At 41.7% G+C, this 15073-nt stretch overlaps 1 protein-coding gene across 2 annotated transcripts; it reads right to left on the bottom strand.

Annotated features, from left to right (window-relative positions):
• Positions 1-2873: 2873 nt before the first annotated feature.
• On the bottom strand, positions 2874-6611 carry LOC147425201 (IAA-amino acid hydrolase ILR1-like 4). Of its 2 annotated transcripts, XM_086499545.1 has the most exons (7): positions 5553-6611; positions 5220-5345; positions 4827-5141; positions 4285-4413; positions 3466-3723; positions 3342-3392; positions 2874-3246 (listed from the first exon to the last, which is right to left on the bottom strand). In XM_086499545.1, the coding sequence occupies exons 1-7, from the start codon at positions 6009-6011 to the stop codon at positions 3184-3186; spliced, it is 1401 nt and encodes a 466-aa protein (XP_086355671.1). In that variant the 5' UTR covers positions 6012-6611; the 3' UTR covers positions 2874-3183. The 2 variants fall into 2 exon arrangements, with proteins under 2 accessions (XP_086355671.1, XP_086355670.1); XM_086499544.1 differs by having other exon boundaries at positions 3342-3723; positions 5553-6602.
• Positions 6612-15073: the final 8462 nt, after the last annotated feature.

Genomic DNA, 15073 nt, shown 5'->3' with positions numbered 1-15073 from the left:
TTGTATTAAAAACATGGAAAAGACTCCGTTTTCCTACATGAAAAGTTTTGTAAATCTTCTTGTGAGAGTTTTTGCTATGATGATTCTGAACTTCAAACTTGTTGGCGATTATCCTCAAACTTGTGAAATACTTTAGTCTACTTAAAATTGTGTCATATCCTTCTGAATTTCATTTTCATTTTAGCTTTCACAATATGCAATAAACCCTGATTTTTTTTATTTTTTTTTGTGAGCGCTCCTGAAAATGGTATCCCATTAATTCACACTACCATAACTTTCAAATCTCCAAAAAACAAAGTTCGTGTTACATGTTTCACAAGAAGATTTATAAATTTTCTCATGTAACAAATTTTAGCTTCTGCTCGGGAGGCACGGCATACCTAGCTAAGTACGATTGGGGGCAGGGAACCTCCGGCCAGTCGGCGTGGCCGGAGGTTCCCTGCCCCCAATCGTACCTAGCTAGGTATGCCGTGCCTCCCGAGTAGAAGCTCATGATGTTGAGCTAGGTACAATTGGGGGCAGGGAACCGCTGGCCCCCCCATCGGGCCGGCGGTCCCTTGCCCCCAATCGTACCTAGCTAGGTATACCGCGCCTCCCAAGCAGAAGCTCATGATGTTGAGCTAGGTACGATTGGGGGCAGGGAACCGCCAGCCCCCTCACTGGGACCGGCGTTCCCTTGCCCCCAATCGTACCTAGCTAGGTATGCCGTGCCTCCCTCATAGAAGCTCATGATGTTGAGATAAGTGACAATGTGGGAAGTATTGTGAGAATTTGTCCAAAACTTCTTGTGAATTTGTGCCTCTATTGACGAGAACACTTGTGCAACTCCCAATCCTAAATCATAAGTATGTCCATCTCCTTTGAGGACTTCCATTGGTAACCAACATATGGTATTGATGTAGGACTAGAAAATCATTCTGCTTCCTTGTGTAACGTTTGATGATGCTTTTATAGAACTGAAAATTTTGCCTGTATCTTTCCTATGTCTAAACCTAGCATCCCATAGCTCAAAATCAATCGAGGAAACAATTATTCTTTTTGTAATACATGCATTAACTTGTTTCTTTTGGTGATATAGTCCAGGCATAGCCTAAGGTTTTCCAAAGAACCCTCCCTTAAGCCTCAGGCTGTGAGCACCAAATTTAAGCACGTTTGGTTTTGCTTTATCTAGTCTAGATTTTCTTGTTGAAGAAAAACGGAAAGGAAATGTTACCGAATGTAACCAAGCCTTTAAATCCTATGGGAAAAATTCCAAAGATCAAAGAGCATACAACTTGTTGTCATACTAGTCACCTCTATGAGATTATTTGATGACATGTTAAGGAAACTCAAACTAAAAGACAAGGGCAAATTCCAAGAGAGAACCATAAGCAAAGACAAGAACAAAGAAGAACTTAATTATTTATTTTTATGCATCTAAATCCTTATTGGACCCCTTTAAAACCTATCCAAAATAGGATTCAAGCTCATCATCTCCTAGGTAGAATTTCTTACTAATTATGTCTCCCTTCTATTCTAAAGACTTTTCCTTAGTAACTGCCGTCCGACTCCACAAGAACTTGAGGCACTGCAAGGGAGTGGATAGGATATAGTGGGGCATTTTTACATATGTCATAACTCCCACAACTTGGAATACAATCATGCTCTTCTTTCATTCTTTGGTATATCTATTGGGTGATAAACTTGAACTATTTCTAGGTCTATTCATGCATACTTATAAAGAGGTGATCTTAACTAGTGATCTAGTAACGTGCTCTTACACCTTATAGGTTATGGTGCATGGACCTAGAATGTCTTATCCATCTCCAAAGTAGCTTCCATGAGGTTTAGGAGTCTAGTTGGATCATGAAGTCATTGAAATGAATCACACATTATTGTGCTTCATGATTATGAAGAAGCTCAAGGCTTTGATGAGACTTTTGCTCCCACTAGTTGCTTTAGCACTTTGTGCTTGCCCTTGTTGCTTATTATTCATGGCCTGTAGGTAAACTACCATAAGGATGCAAACTTCACTTTTTCGACAGGCGGTTTAGAAGGTGGAAGTTTATACAGAAACAAACCCATGAATTCGACAGGTTATGAGGATCATGTCTACTAGTTGAAGTTAATTTTTGGTCTTAAGTAGCCACCCAAACCCAGAGTTTGTTATCACAAGATGGGACACTTGTGTGTTTGTAATCTATTGAGCATCATCTTGCAAAATGACACACATTGCATGCATGCTCAACCACCTCTTTAATGCCACGGTGAATTCGTACCTGTGCTAGGTAATGGGAGATTCTTTGAATCCCTTTACTCCAGGATATGAATGCTATATAGGCATGCAAAGGCTTATTGTGGAGACCTGAGAGGGGGTTATCACCATCCACAATGTACAATTGTATCATTGTTTTCTTTACCTTCCCTCTAGCGTTTGGTTCTCTTTAGAGTTTCCTTGAACTATGTATGCACCGAAGTTATTTTATTCGAGCCGTTAGGAGTCAGGAGATTTAGATAGTATATCTATATTCGTCTCATCTACAAAGCAAATTCCATTGAGCATTTGTGTTTTGCCAAAAGAGTTTTGTTCATAAGGTCATTGAGTAGGACAGAATGGAACATGGTGTTCTTGTCTTGTGCTGTTACTTCAAAGTTCACCAGGAATTAAGAGATTGCTAAGATGGATGCCATGTGCTCCTTCTCTGGTACGTAGCTTTCCAAGTACTAGTTGGACACTAACCGTATCGAAGGTGACTCTCAATTATTATGCCTTTCTAATAGTTCTTTAAAAGAAGATAACCTAGTCTTTTGATATTATCCAATCTAATTTTTGCAAGTTTTAGGCTTTTAGAACAGCAACCCATTAACATTGAACAAAAGGAGTCAACGAAGTAGATGCAAAAATCATAGTGAACAAAGTTCTCCTCTTTGACCACCATACAAGAGATTTTTAGTGATTTGAGGATAACAATCAATGTGCCCCCAATTTGGGTGGCATCAGAATTTGACAACAGGGTCATCATGCTGATGTTTTGAGATCGCATTTACACGTGTTTCACATTGTGCATGTTTTCGACAGAAATTATTTTGTCAGGTGAATGGCAATGTACACCCCATCCTCTTGTCGATGCATTAAAAAATCAGTTTTGGCATTGCTCTTTCATTAGGCATGCTTGCTTTCTCTACTCTAGGGAGGCATGGGCTTCAATGTGAGAGAGAGAGCCTCCACATATCTGCTGGCTTACAGATAGCTTGCGCATCAAAAATCTGCCCACCAAAATCATGTAACAGAAATCAGTATAATGAGTTTAAGAGTATTTTAAAATGCACACACATCAGTATGATGATGCTTAACTACATACCTCAAGAGCTAGCAAATCTCGAGACCTGCTCAATATATCTCTCTGCAATGGCTGTGTGCAAAGTGGCACCAATAGGAAGGACATTTTCATCTATGAAGAAATGGGGTGAATGCCCAGAATGTACCGATCCGCATGTTTCGTTCCGAATTCCAATGAAGTAAAAGCCTCCCGGTATGGTCTGTGTGTAGAAGGAGAAATCCTCTGCACCCATGACAGGTGTCACCTTCACTACATGGTGATTGCCCACAACTTCGGCTGCTACGTTCTGTATATGCTCAATAAGATTTGCATCGTTAACAGTCGGCGGATAGAAGGGGAAGCTTTCTTCCAAAAAGTCGACCTTTGCGCTACATCTTTGAACTTCTGCCTGCTTCACTATGACCTGGAAGAGAAACAAGCATAAGAAATGTTGGAAGAATTTAAGATGGCCCGCGACAACTAAAAAATAGTATTATAAAGGATGTGTAAGTGAATGTGAGTGTTTGTGTGAGGGGGGTTTCAAGAAATGAGTGCAAAAATAAAGAGAATTGTCTTCCATTTTCAAATCTCAAGATTTAGCATCAATAATTGTAAGCCAAGACTGTCTTATTTCCAAACCCTAAACAACCAACCAAACACTAAGGCCTTTGCCACTCGCAGGGCAAAAACACTTTCAAAGGAGGCATCTAACAGAACCCATTAGATACAACACTATCCACGAGGCCAAGCTTTAAAGTGCGAAGCATTAATACTTCTAGCAATATAACAAATACATGGCCATGAGAGGAGTAGAGTGTCCAATAGATCACTACGCAAAGCTTCCCATAGCAATACACATAGTTCTCATGCTTACTCACTAGAAGCAAATTAACTGCCTATGCTTCTACTATCAACTTCGCACCTTAACAAGCATATACTTAATTTTTCCATACAGCACCATAGTAGGCCATATATGCCGGTATACCTCTTCAATTCTCGTCCTCAGCATTTCGAAGCTTTTGGCTGTGAAAGCTCTAAATGTCCCACCAATCACTACCGAATCAGGGATCACATTGAAAGCACTGCCACCCTCAAACATCGTGACAGACACCACCTGCAAAACAGCACCACAACCTATAAAGAAAGATACAAAGAAACTTCCAATTCAATTCATGGGAAGGTCACCTGATATTACAAGCCCCTATCACAGAGGTTCAACAGAAAGGTATTTTTAATTTCAAACATTGACGCATTTTTTTAACATTAAGGAACTCCAAGAAAATATAAAAATTTACAGATTGGTATCATTAAGGAACTCCAAAAGGAAAAAAAAATCAGGTTGTTATAATCTTAAAAAATTCACAAACAAGGGATTTTCATAGTACCCCTTGGATGCACGTGATAACAGATAGTGAACATCCCAAGAGTCAACTTAAATAAGTTCACTAATGACACCAAAGTTATTACACATAGACTTGATGTACCGACACCTTCCTATGACTACTCACAAACTCGATAACCACCCACCTGCGCATCCAAAGGGTTCGACTCTCGTGAAATAACATGTTGCAAACTCAGAACAATTGAAGATGCTGCAACAATTGGATCCACAGAATGTTGCGGAATCGCAGCATGACCCCCTCTTCCAGTAATGACTGCTCTGAAAAAACCGCAGCCTGCTAGAATAGGGCCGGGCCGAACACCCACAAAACCTGTGGGCTGTGTATCTGTCACATGTAATGCAAAAATGGCTTCTGCTCGTCCAAGCGCATTTTCTTCGAGCATGCGCTTGGCCCCCGCACCACCCTCTTCAGCTGGCTGAAAAAGTAAGAGAACTGTGCCCTGTGGAAGTTTCATAAGAAAGAAAGTTAGACAAATTCAGGGCTTCAGATAGGAACTTCCCAAATAGAAGACACATACTTGCAGCTTCTCTGCACGACTCTGTAGCAATTTCGCAGCTCCGAGCAGCATTGCCACATGCGCATCATGCCCACAAGCATGCATTTTGCCTGACCTTTTGCTCTTATGCTCCCATTCAACTGCTTCCTGTGCAAGCATTCTCTCTCTCTCTCTCTCTCTCTCTCTCTCTCTCTCACACACACACACACACACACACACACACACAAAGCACATGCATACGCAAATTCTTGTCCATTGGGTGGTGCTAGACGCACTCCTCTCAAAATTTCCAGCATGCACATGCACATATGTCCCTACCCCAAGTCAAAGCAAGCAATCATGATGGACATGTACCTGAATTGGAAGGGCATCCATGTCTGCTCGAAGTGCGACAAACGGTGGCTTTCCGGAGCCGATAGAGGCAACTACACCAGTCCCAGCAACAGGCCAGCGATAGCTCACTCCCAGCTTATCCAATTCCAATCTGATTAGGGCACTTGTTTCAAATTCCTCAAAAGCCAGTTCTGGGTTTTCATGCACAGACCTTCTCACATTCTTCAGCCAGTCTGCAAAAGAGGACTGCTTGGCCATAACCATTATCTCCTCAGTAGAATTTTGAGCTCCTCCGTGCGCTCCGGCAGCCCAGAAAGAGAATGTGTGGGATCCCAACTCTCGAAGAGGCAGAGAATCGAGCTCATTGAAAGAGTAGCTGAAAAGGCCGTTGTCTGTGTACATGGAGAAAGTACTCTGAGGCAGGAAAAGAGGCACCATGACAAGAAGCAAGGGAATCAAGAACAGAGCGGATGAGCCCATGTTGCAATAATTTGACAAGGCGTCGATGTGGGGTGGGGTTTGCTGCTGTTGCAGTCCCGTAGAAGGGTTTTGTAGTTCGATTTAGCACACGTGCTCGTTGACTCGCAGAGAGGAAACGGAATGCCCCGGCCTGGTAGCTGGTAGGTAGGGTGAGTTTTCAGGGGGAAAGGAAAAACCCGCTGCCCAAATGAGGTAATTGAGAGCCGAAATGTGGGTCGATGCCGATTGTGTGTGGTGTGTGTGTGCGTGAGAGAGAGAATATGGAGAGAGAGAGAGAGAGAGAGAGAGAGAGAGAGAATTTGCGGGGAATAGAAACCCTCCTTTCTATGCCGACTGATAGTATATGAAAGAGCCCAAACAAGGAAGTCGAGACAGGTGCGTCGATGCCGACTGCGTATTTTTGGGTTGGGGGGGGGGGGGGGAGAGAGAGACCATGACCAACTGCATGAGCAATGACTATTTTTTATAATATAGATTTGGGCGGTTGCTGATGAAACTACAACGCAACTGAGAGAAAGCTCAAGCTCACAACACTGTGCAGTTATGGCCTCATGCGCTATATTTGCGTGGAGAAGCTGGCTAATGCAGGGAAGGAGGCAATGCGAGAGAGCGAGAGACCAGGTGTATAGCCTACATAGCCTAGATGGCAAATTTTACAATGTCAACAAAAAGGAAGGCGGGCTCCCACCACTTGTAATGCACGTTGTTTTAGCATGAATCTACAGGCTTGAACTAATAAGTATATACTAAAATATCGAGTGAGGAACCCATCCTGTCCTTTAAATTGCCACATGGTTCATAATATAATTTATTATCTGTGGGATTCTAAAGCTGAGAGTGGAAATCTTTCCACCTTTTCAATCATGTCCCATAGGTAAACCTTATTGCCCCATCTTTGCATGTAGCCTACTTAACACATGACTAAGTTCCCCCTTCCTTGTATCTCATGTTCCAAGCACTTTCTCTCCAAAGCCACTAGTGCACCATCTTGAACTTCTCTGCTCACTTTTGTACTCAAGGGAGTAACAAGTCAAAAACCATAGAAACTTCTAAAGGAGACACATGTTTTTCACCTTTCTAGAAGTACTAGAATAGTATCCCGCGCCTGTAAATCCTTCATGTGGGAAATTTTAAAGGTAGCTTGCATTGCTTACATCTGGCAATTTTTCGCTTGCATAAAGCTTTATAGCTTTTAAGAGCAATTGTGGAACATTGGATAAAGCTTGTCAATTAGTGCGCCATCACAAAGCTAATGATGGATGTAATGTTAATGATGGCAAACCTTTTATCTTCCTATTTCTTTCAAGGGTAGCATCAACTACGCATCATCTTCAATAGGCCAATGTGACTAGATAGCCAACATTTGTTACACTATATTCCTCAAGCTTTAGGTTTTCTCACAAGCTTGCTTTTAAATATAAAGGTATCTTTTCAAATTTATAAACCTAGGTTTTCTTATAGAACTTCATGCATTTCTGGTGATTTTAACAATGTTGAATTTAAGTAAAAAGAAAGCAAGAGAAAACATTAGGGGAAGTTTGAGGTTAATTTTTTTTGCTATGTAAGCAATGATAGAGAGATAAAATGCTTTTCATTTTTGAAAATGTTTTAAAAAATATATATTCTCAAAAGTTGAAAAAAACTCTACCATTTGCACGGGATGTCACTTTACAGGAGCCCACATGAAGAGTTGCTTTCAAATCTCTTGTGAATGTATCCCTTTTTGAAAAAAATCCCCTCTCAAAGCATGGAATTTTTTTTCCTCAAAGTTTTAAATTAGTTCTATAAGGTACATTTCCTTTTTACCATATCCAGTCCCATCATCTTCTTCCCCATATCGAAGCTTTGACTTTGGTATTGTAGCCACGAATCTAGTTAAGAGAGGTATTTATCACCTCCATGTTGAGTTGGAAGATGAATATTTTCCTTAAAAAAAGACATAGGAATTTTGAAACTCCTCATTCTGCAATTGAAACAATGCAATCAGGGGGAAAGAATCACATTGACTTATGGATAAATGGTAGAGTATATCTCATAGATCCCATCACCAAAAGCACCTTAGCCTACTATTCAACTACTCGTCATTGATTAGGTTTGTAGGGGATGGCATAAAAGGGATGTCAACAAAATGGTGGCATCCAACAACCAAAACAATGAAAGAGGCCTAAATCTCAAGAACCTATGGAATTGGATTTCTGGCCTTGAACAGGTACGTCCAAGTTGCCATTAAAAATACATGGCATAAAAGTCAGAGTCGGGTAGCTAAGCCACTAAATGCGCAAGGCGTTAACCCCAAAGCTTCAAGTTATATTCTCTATGGTCTAAAAGTATTAGCTATTCTAGGTATTGCTCAACCTGGAAGAGTTGATCATATTTATGTTGTGTTGCTCATGGTGATATAGGTGAGCATAAGAGCTGAAGTCGCTGTATTTTAAGTCTGGTGAAGGGAAGGAGGAAGTCCAAAAGACACTCAAGCACTGAGCACAGTGAGGTATGAGTGGAGAAGCTTCTATATCAAAAACCCTTCCTGGAAACATGGAAGCTATTGTGACATCCTTTAGTGTTACATGTGCTACATTTGTTCCTTGAAGCACCCTGAACTCCATCTTTTGCATTGCATGCTTTTGTTTCACAGCTTTCTTGTATGCATATAGAGTGTCCCATGATTGACACTTGTATTCGACACTCTTCCTTTGTTTCTCCCAAGCACTCACCTTGCATGAATAGGTACTTGAAGTGCACCTGCTCAACCCCAATAAGAGCGTATACCAAAGGCACTTTTTCCCCACCGGCTTGTTTCCCTTTGGTCATCCAAGTTTCAGACCCTAGTCTAGAAACAGTGATCACTATCATCTTGTATATATTCCCTCTACATCTGCAATAAGGAAATTGCTACTTATATCAATTGTCAAAGAATCAGAGTAATAGCTACAGATCTCAACCATGCTTGTGTAGAGCAACTCTTACCCTCATGGGCAACAAAAACTCCTTCAAAAAATGTAAAGTCAAAAATGGCATACAATGACAAGCAATTACAAATTCAGCAAGAGAGCTATCAAAAACACTCATAATGCGCTTAGACACAGCTTCAAAGTTTGTGAAATCTTGCACAGGACTCGCATTCAAGTGGAGTCCATCATAAAGTCAACCTAAGACGCTCCGTTTCCAAAAATGCACGCAACATCACAAATCATCTTCCCTACCAAACGTGGCAACAAAAAGGAGAATGCGTAACAAACTGCAAAATTGCCTCAACAATAGAAGCCCAACTCATGTATCAACCAGAACATAGTATATATAACTTACTCGAGGAAGAGGGGAGCTTCATAAACTACAAAGAAATTTCAAAGCTAAAGACAACCCTAACGACCAGATTTCACATGGTCATGTCAAGGGGTGATACGAACTAGGAAGGGAAGAATGTTTGGCTGATATAGTCTACAAGGGCCCACCTAGTCGAACACCACATTTTGATATAATTTGTACTCTACTATTTGTCCGAGCTAGTGTAGCTACAGACACACACACACACGTGTGTGTGTGTGTGTGTAAACGTTTTTTTTTTTACGTTGAGAATTGGGAGCTCTAAACTCCCGCCCATTTCCTATTGTTGTTCTTTCATGATAATTGTAAAGGCCCATGTGAGCCGGCCACTGCCATTTAGAGATCCCTAGGTATAAAAGATAATAACCTTAATGTGAAAAGAAGGTTTATCTTTTGAGAAGAAGGGAGCTCTATGTACGTACGCGCAAGCGGGCAAGCTGCTCCAATGTGTAATCAACATATCTTGTGATGGGGTAATCAGATTTCAATTCTAAAACATATCTTGTGATGGGGTAATCAAATTGCATTGTGCTCCTCTTTCTTTGCTCTTTTAATGAAGTGTAAGCATTTCAAATTTCGTTGTGGTTTGTGACTACACGTTGTTGCACACATTTTGAGAACCCCAGTTTTTGAGACAGACTTTCATTAGAGTGTTTGGACATGTTCTTTTGGGTTTTATGATTGCTTTAGCAAGCACTTGTATATGTAGGGCAAGTCGTTAGGGTAGCGCTAGCTGTCCGGTTACCATGATTGTCCGTTAGTGAGTTTTTTTAAAGTGAGACTTGTATATAACTAAAACTCATGTAAAAACTTAAAAAAGTTCAAAAATTTTCAGGTTTTAGCTTGTTGTGAGTTCTTGGTGCTTTTGGATGTAGTTTTTGCCCTCGCCTTGTCTTCTCTGTGTGTAGTCGCGCCGGGAAAACTCTTTGTTCGCATCAATTTTTCATGTAGGGGCATGTAGAATCGATTTTAATCATCTTCAACTTTCTTGCTAGTCATTTTTTCAAGCTTTCTTCCGAGCTTTAAAGTGACCCAATTAGAGTTGTGATCTTCAAGTTACGACTAGTTCTCTGCAGTGTTATGGCTATGGCAGCCTATGGGCAAATTGTGTGTAGACAGATTGGGAGGGCATGTATCTATAAATTATGAAGTTGATGTTGAAATTGTAGGTTTGTGATATTAAATTGTGAAAGGGGAGGCCCTTGTCGTCATATGCATTGGTTGTCATGTGCTATCAATCCGTACTTTGACAGGGTTTTGCTCATATGTGCTATGATCCTTTGGGTGGACGTGTGCTTGTAAATTCCCAAGGGAGAAGCCTTTGGTTGGGGTTTACTAAGAATATTTTGGTATACTTTTTGTTGATGAGGTTTAAGTTTGAACGCTCTTGGGCTATAAATCTATAGAGGTGTCCCACTTTTTCTTTTGTCCAACAGTGTCTACGAGCCTAATCTTCAGATTTGAGTGCACAAATCATTGTTTTTTTATGTTTTGACCATATGAGAGTGTTATTAGACCTTATGGCGACTTGTTTGGGATGTTCTGTTGTAGTTTTTGTGACTTGGATCATGATGGATCGCAATCCATGTACCTTGTCAGAATGCAATGAGACTTGGTAGACTTGTCCCCTTAGACCTATTAGGTCTCCCCAATCTTAGAAAAGTAAAAAATTTTACAAAACATATTAAGTGCATGAGTGTAAGAACTAGGGAACTGAGACATAGGATCCTCCTCCCTACCGCCCTTTATATAGGCCTAGCTCCTAGCTCTTGCCCTAGCCGGATCCCCAGTCCACACTGGTCCAGTCCAGGCCTTTGGCCTAGGTCCCTGACCCCCTAGGTTGGGCCTTGCCCCATAGGACCCTTGTCCTAACATTACTCCCCCCTTAAGGAAGAGTTTTCTTCCTCGAAAACACAAGTAGTAATATCTTCTTAAGCATACTGATGTTTTCTTTATTGACGTCCCATACGTGAGCCAGTTGTCTGTATGACCGATAATTGGTGCAGTGAGGAGGTTCAATGAAACCAAGAGAAACATCTTGATTTTCAACATTGTTGTCCTTTTGGAACCACTTGGGTCTAAATGGTAACTCCCTTTATAACTCACTTGAGTACTTTAAAGGAGTAACCACAACTAAGAGTTGTCCAAAGGCATAACCAGCTTTCAGAGCTTTTGAAGGTACTGGAATAATGCAAGGAAACCTTGGCGTAACTTTCCATGTAGTTGTGAGCCAGATTTCCTACTCACGTGAGTATCTTGAAATGTTCATAGATAGGGAGTGTCCTCTTGTTAGAATTCAGAATAGTTTGGAACACAAAGAACTACATGTTCATCCCTAATGAAGGTTACTTGCCAACATACTTTGTCAACACACCTGGTAAGTCCTTGACGTATGAAACTATTGAAACAATCTCCAACCCCACCACAGCAGGTGTTCAAAGTTGAAATCCGTACTGAAGCAAATTCTAGAATAGGGAGAAAATCATCTATTCAGAAATACGTTGTGCTAATGTATGCTCTTAGCAGATTCTTTAGCAAAAGAAATATTTGTAAGTTGCCCATCCAACACGAGATGAAATAGCAGCAGTAAGAGTGAGGTGTTGTTCCCCAACCACTTACAGACAATCTTCTCTGACTGTCGATAAACTAGGACTCAATCATTGAGTATCCAGCCATATATTTTATATGGAGTGAAGACAACCAACTAGGTTGAAAGCGGGTGGACTGGAGTAAGCTCCTAGAGTTTAGACCATCCAACCCATAGACACCCATCCTGAGCCAGTGCCTTGTATGGCAGGGTGTAAACTCATAATAAATCTGCAAGAGAGATTGCACATGCAGTGCAAAAAGGTGCAGAGAGAATAAAAGTCCATGAATTGGCATGCCGCTCCAAATAAATCAGTGTTAAACACTAGGGCTCATAACACCTAGTGTGCATGCATTTAACACAAATTTATCCAAACCGCAATTCCATGACGAGACTTTCCACGGTACGTAAATGAAAGCCTTTCAACAAGAGTTGGACCATAACAGAATGTGAAAGATCAGTCACACCTAGGTACCAACCATGAGACATTCTCAATAATTTAGCATACTTGGCTATATGTAGAAACGACCCTCCGTTAAGGTGTTTTCACAGCACTTGTCATTGCAACAAATCTGTACTGAGTACCCGACAATTTCTGGCCACTGAAATTGTTCTTGATATGGTGTGCTCCAAATGGTCTAATAAACGGATGCGACCATCACGTAGGGACTTCGTCGTGACACATCATTAAGAATTAGGCGCCAATGTCAGTCCTAGAGACTCATATTCACCACATGTGGAATATGTCTCAAAGAAGGATGGTCGAAAAAGCGACATCAATCAAGTACAAGATGTACTTGTGTGTGGAGGAACTGCAAAACACTCCACAACAAGAGTGAGAGGGACCCTCATTATCTTGCTCCACACTGGCTAAACCGAACTCCTTGAGTTCCTAGACCATGTTGTATCCCATGTGACAACATGTGCCAAATTGAATCCTACAAGTAGGTTCGTAACAACATAAGACAGAAAGATAGATTGGACACTTGGCCCAAAATACTTTGTGCCAACATGCCCTTGGCATGGTTCTGTAACATTCAAGCGTACTTAGACGTCTTGAAAAACCAAGCAAAGCATACTGAAAATGGAATAACACCAAATTAATAGATGCGTACCTGGAGATTTGAACATAATGTACACTTACCTGTATTCAAATGGAGAGGAGCACGTCCCCTACTTGAAAAAACAAACAACATTGCACTGGGAACCCTGGGTGTTGCCTTTGCAATCCAAACCCTTGGATTAGAATATACGTAGTCAAACCCCTTTATAAGACTCTTTGTAGAAACTGCTCAACTAGCAGATAATGTTGTTGGTCGCCTTACTGAGATCAGTTGTCTTGAAATTCCAAAGGAAAAGTTTGCCCGAAATTGGCTCCTAGCCATATTTACTAGCAAGTGAGAGCATATTCTAAAATGCAAGAAACCCTTGGCCAATACGAAAGACCAAGATCGTAAGAGAATCCTTAAACATCCTCAAGTAAGTGTTTCTTTTCTCCGTGAGATCTTGGTCTTGGCATGATAATTTCCCTATCGCGAGTGCGGTTCGTAGCCACCGAGCGTCTTTGGCGAGTGAGAGAAAATTCCATAGTGCAAATATTATGAAAGCAGTAACACAACATTGGACTACACAAGCCTTGCTCATTAGCAGCCCTGTACGGAGCCTTGCTCCCTTAGAATACAAGGCACATGCCACCCGTATCTGGCCTTTACTGTCAATCTATATTAACAATGATTGAAAGCAACAGATGGAAAAATAAAAGAAGTTACCTGGATTCCGTTCTTGTTGGAGCTTGGTTCTTGCCCCAACTTTTCCAAAGTTTCTCTGACTAGCCTTGTCGTCGTACCAATACATCTATTGTTTGTCAAGAGATGTCCTACTTCATGGCGTCGAGAGCCTTGCCGCAGAGAGAGTTCCACTTTCTAGTGTCAAGCAAAGCGTCCAAATTTGACATGCTTCTACCTGCATACGGAAAGTGCTGCATACAAAAAGATATGGCTTTATCATCGACAGGTTGTCGGATGTCCTTGAGTTGGTGGGCAATCTGACACGCCTTGCAAGTTGTGCTTTGCATGTCGTTCCTGGATGTGGATACTCCGCATAGTCCTTGCTATTAGCCATGCTTGTCGTAGACCATGCCTTGCCGACCCTAGTCGTGGGCTTCAACCCTTAATTGGGTAGGGCACCCACCTTAAAGAATCAAAAAATACATGAGAGCGAAAGAGACAGAGCGTCGTCCCTTCCTTGATTCATGGTCGAGCAGTGACGAAAATTGTAGCCTTGCTCAGCGCCATGCTAACGAGCCCTTCTGTGCTCAATCTCGTGTTGGTCGACTGCCGGCCCAAGCCCTGACCAAGGGGTGGTTCTCACCCTGTTTAAGTTTCTTGAGCTCTCCATGAAACTCCCCATAGAAGGGGTGACTCCTGTGGCTCCACCCTCGGCTGGCCCCTCCATGCACGCCCTCAAGTTGGAACGAGAGAGAGAGAGAGAGAGAGAGAGAGAGAGAGAGAGAGAGAGAGAGAGAGAGAGAGAGAGAGAGAGAGAGAGAGAGAGAGAGAGAGAGAGAGAGAGAGAGATCTCATGCAGCTACCATGCAAAGCAAGCCGACCTTTCTCCTTCCCTCCTCCATGTCTTTCATCTCCCCTAGCTCTGATACCAATGTAAGACCTAGGGAACTGAGACATAGGATCCTCCTCTCTTCCACCCTTTATATAGGCCTAGCTCCTAGCTCTTGCCCTAAGCGGATCCTAGTCCACACTGGTCCAGTCCTGGCCTTCGGCCTAGGTCCCTGACCCCCTAGGTTGGGCCTTGCCCCGTAGGACCCTTGTCCTGACAATAAGTGAAGGGTGAGTTTAGTAAATGAAAAGACAGATGAAGGGGGAAAGTCAAAAGACATATGAAGGTGGAAAGTCAAAAGACATATGAAGGTGAAAAGTCAAAAGACCTTGTGTGTCCATATAAGAGGTGTTTCTCTTCTCCTTTATTTTTCCTTTAGAGTTTTCTTCTCTTTAAATGTTCCTCTCTCTCTCTCTCTCTCTAATGGAAATGGCCTATGAACTTTGAGAAAAGAGGAATTAGGAAATTAGATGAAGCACTTTTGTGAGATTACTTTGTCAGCATAGCGGGTGAACTTAATTGATGGTAGCAAGAT

The sequence above is a fragment of the Adiantum capillus-veneris genome, chromosome 25 (assembly GCF_014529385.1).
Source record: "Adiantum capillus-veneris isolate H3 chromosome 25, ASM1452938v2, whole genome shotgun sequence".
In the NCBI taxonomy this organism is placed as follows: Eukaryota; Viridiplantae; Streptophyta; class Polypodiopsida; order Polypodiales; family Pteridaceae; genus Adiantum; species Adiantum capillus-veneris.
This window is presented reverse-complemented; position numbering and strand designations above follow the sequence as displayed.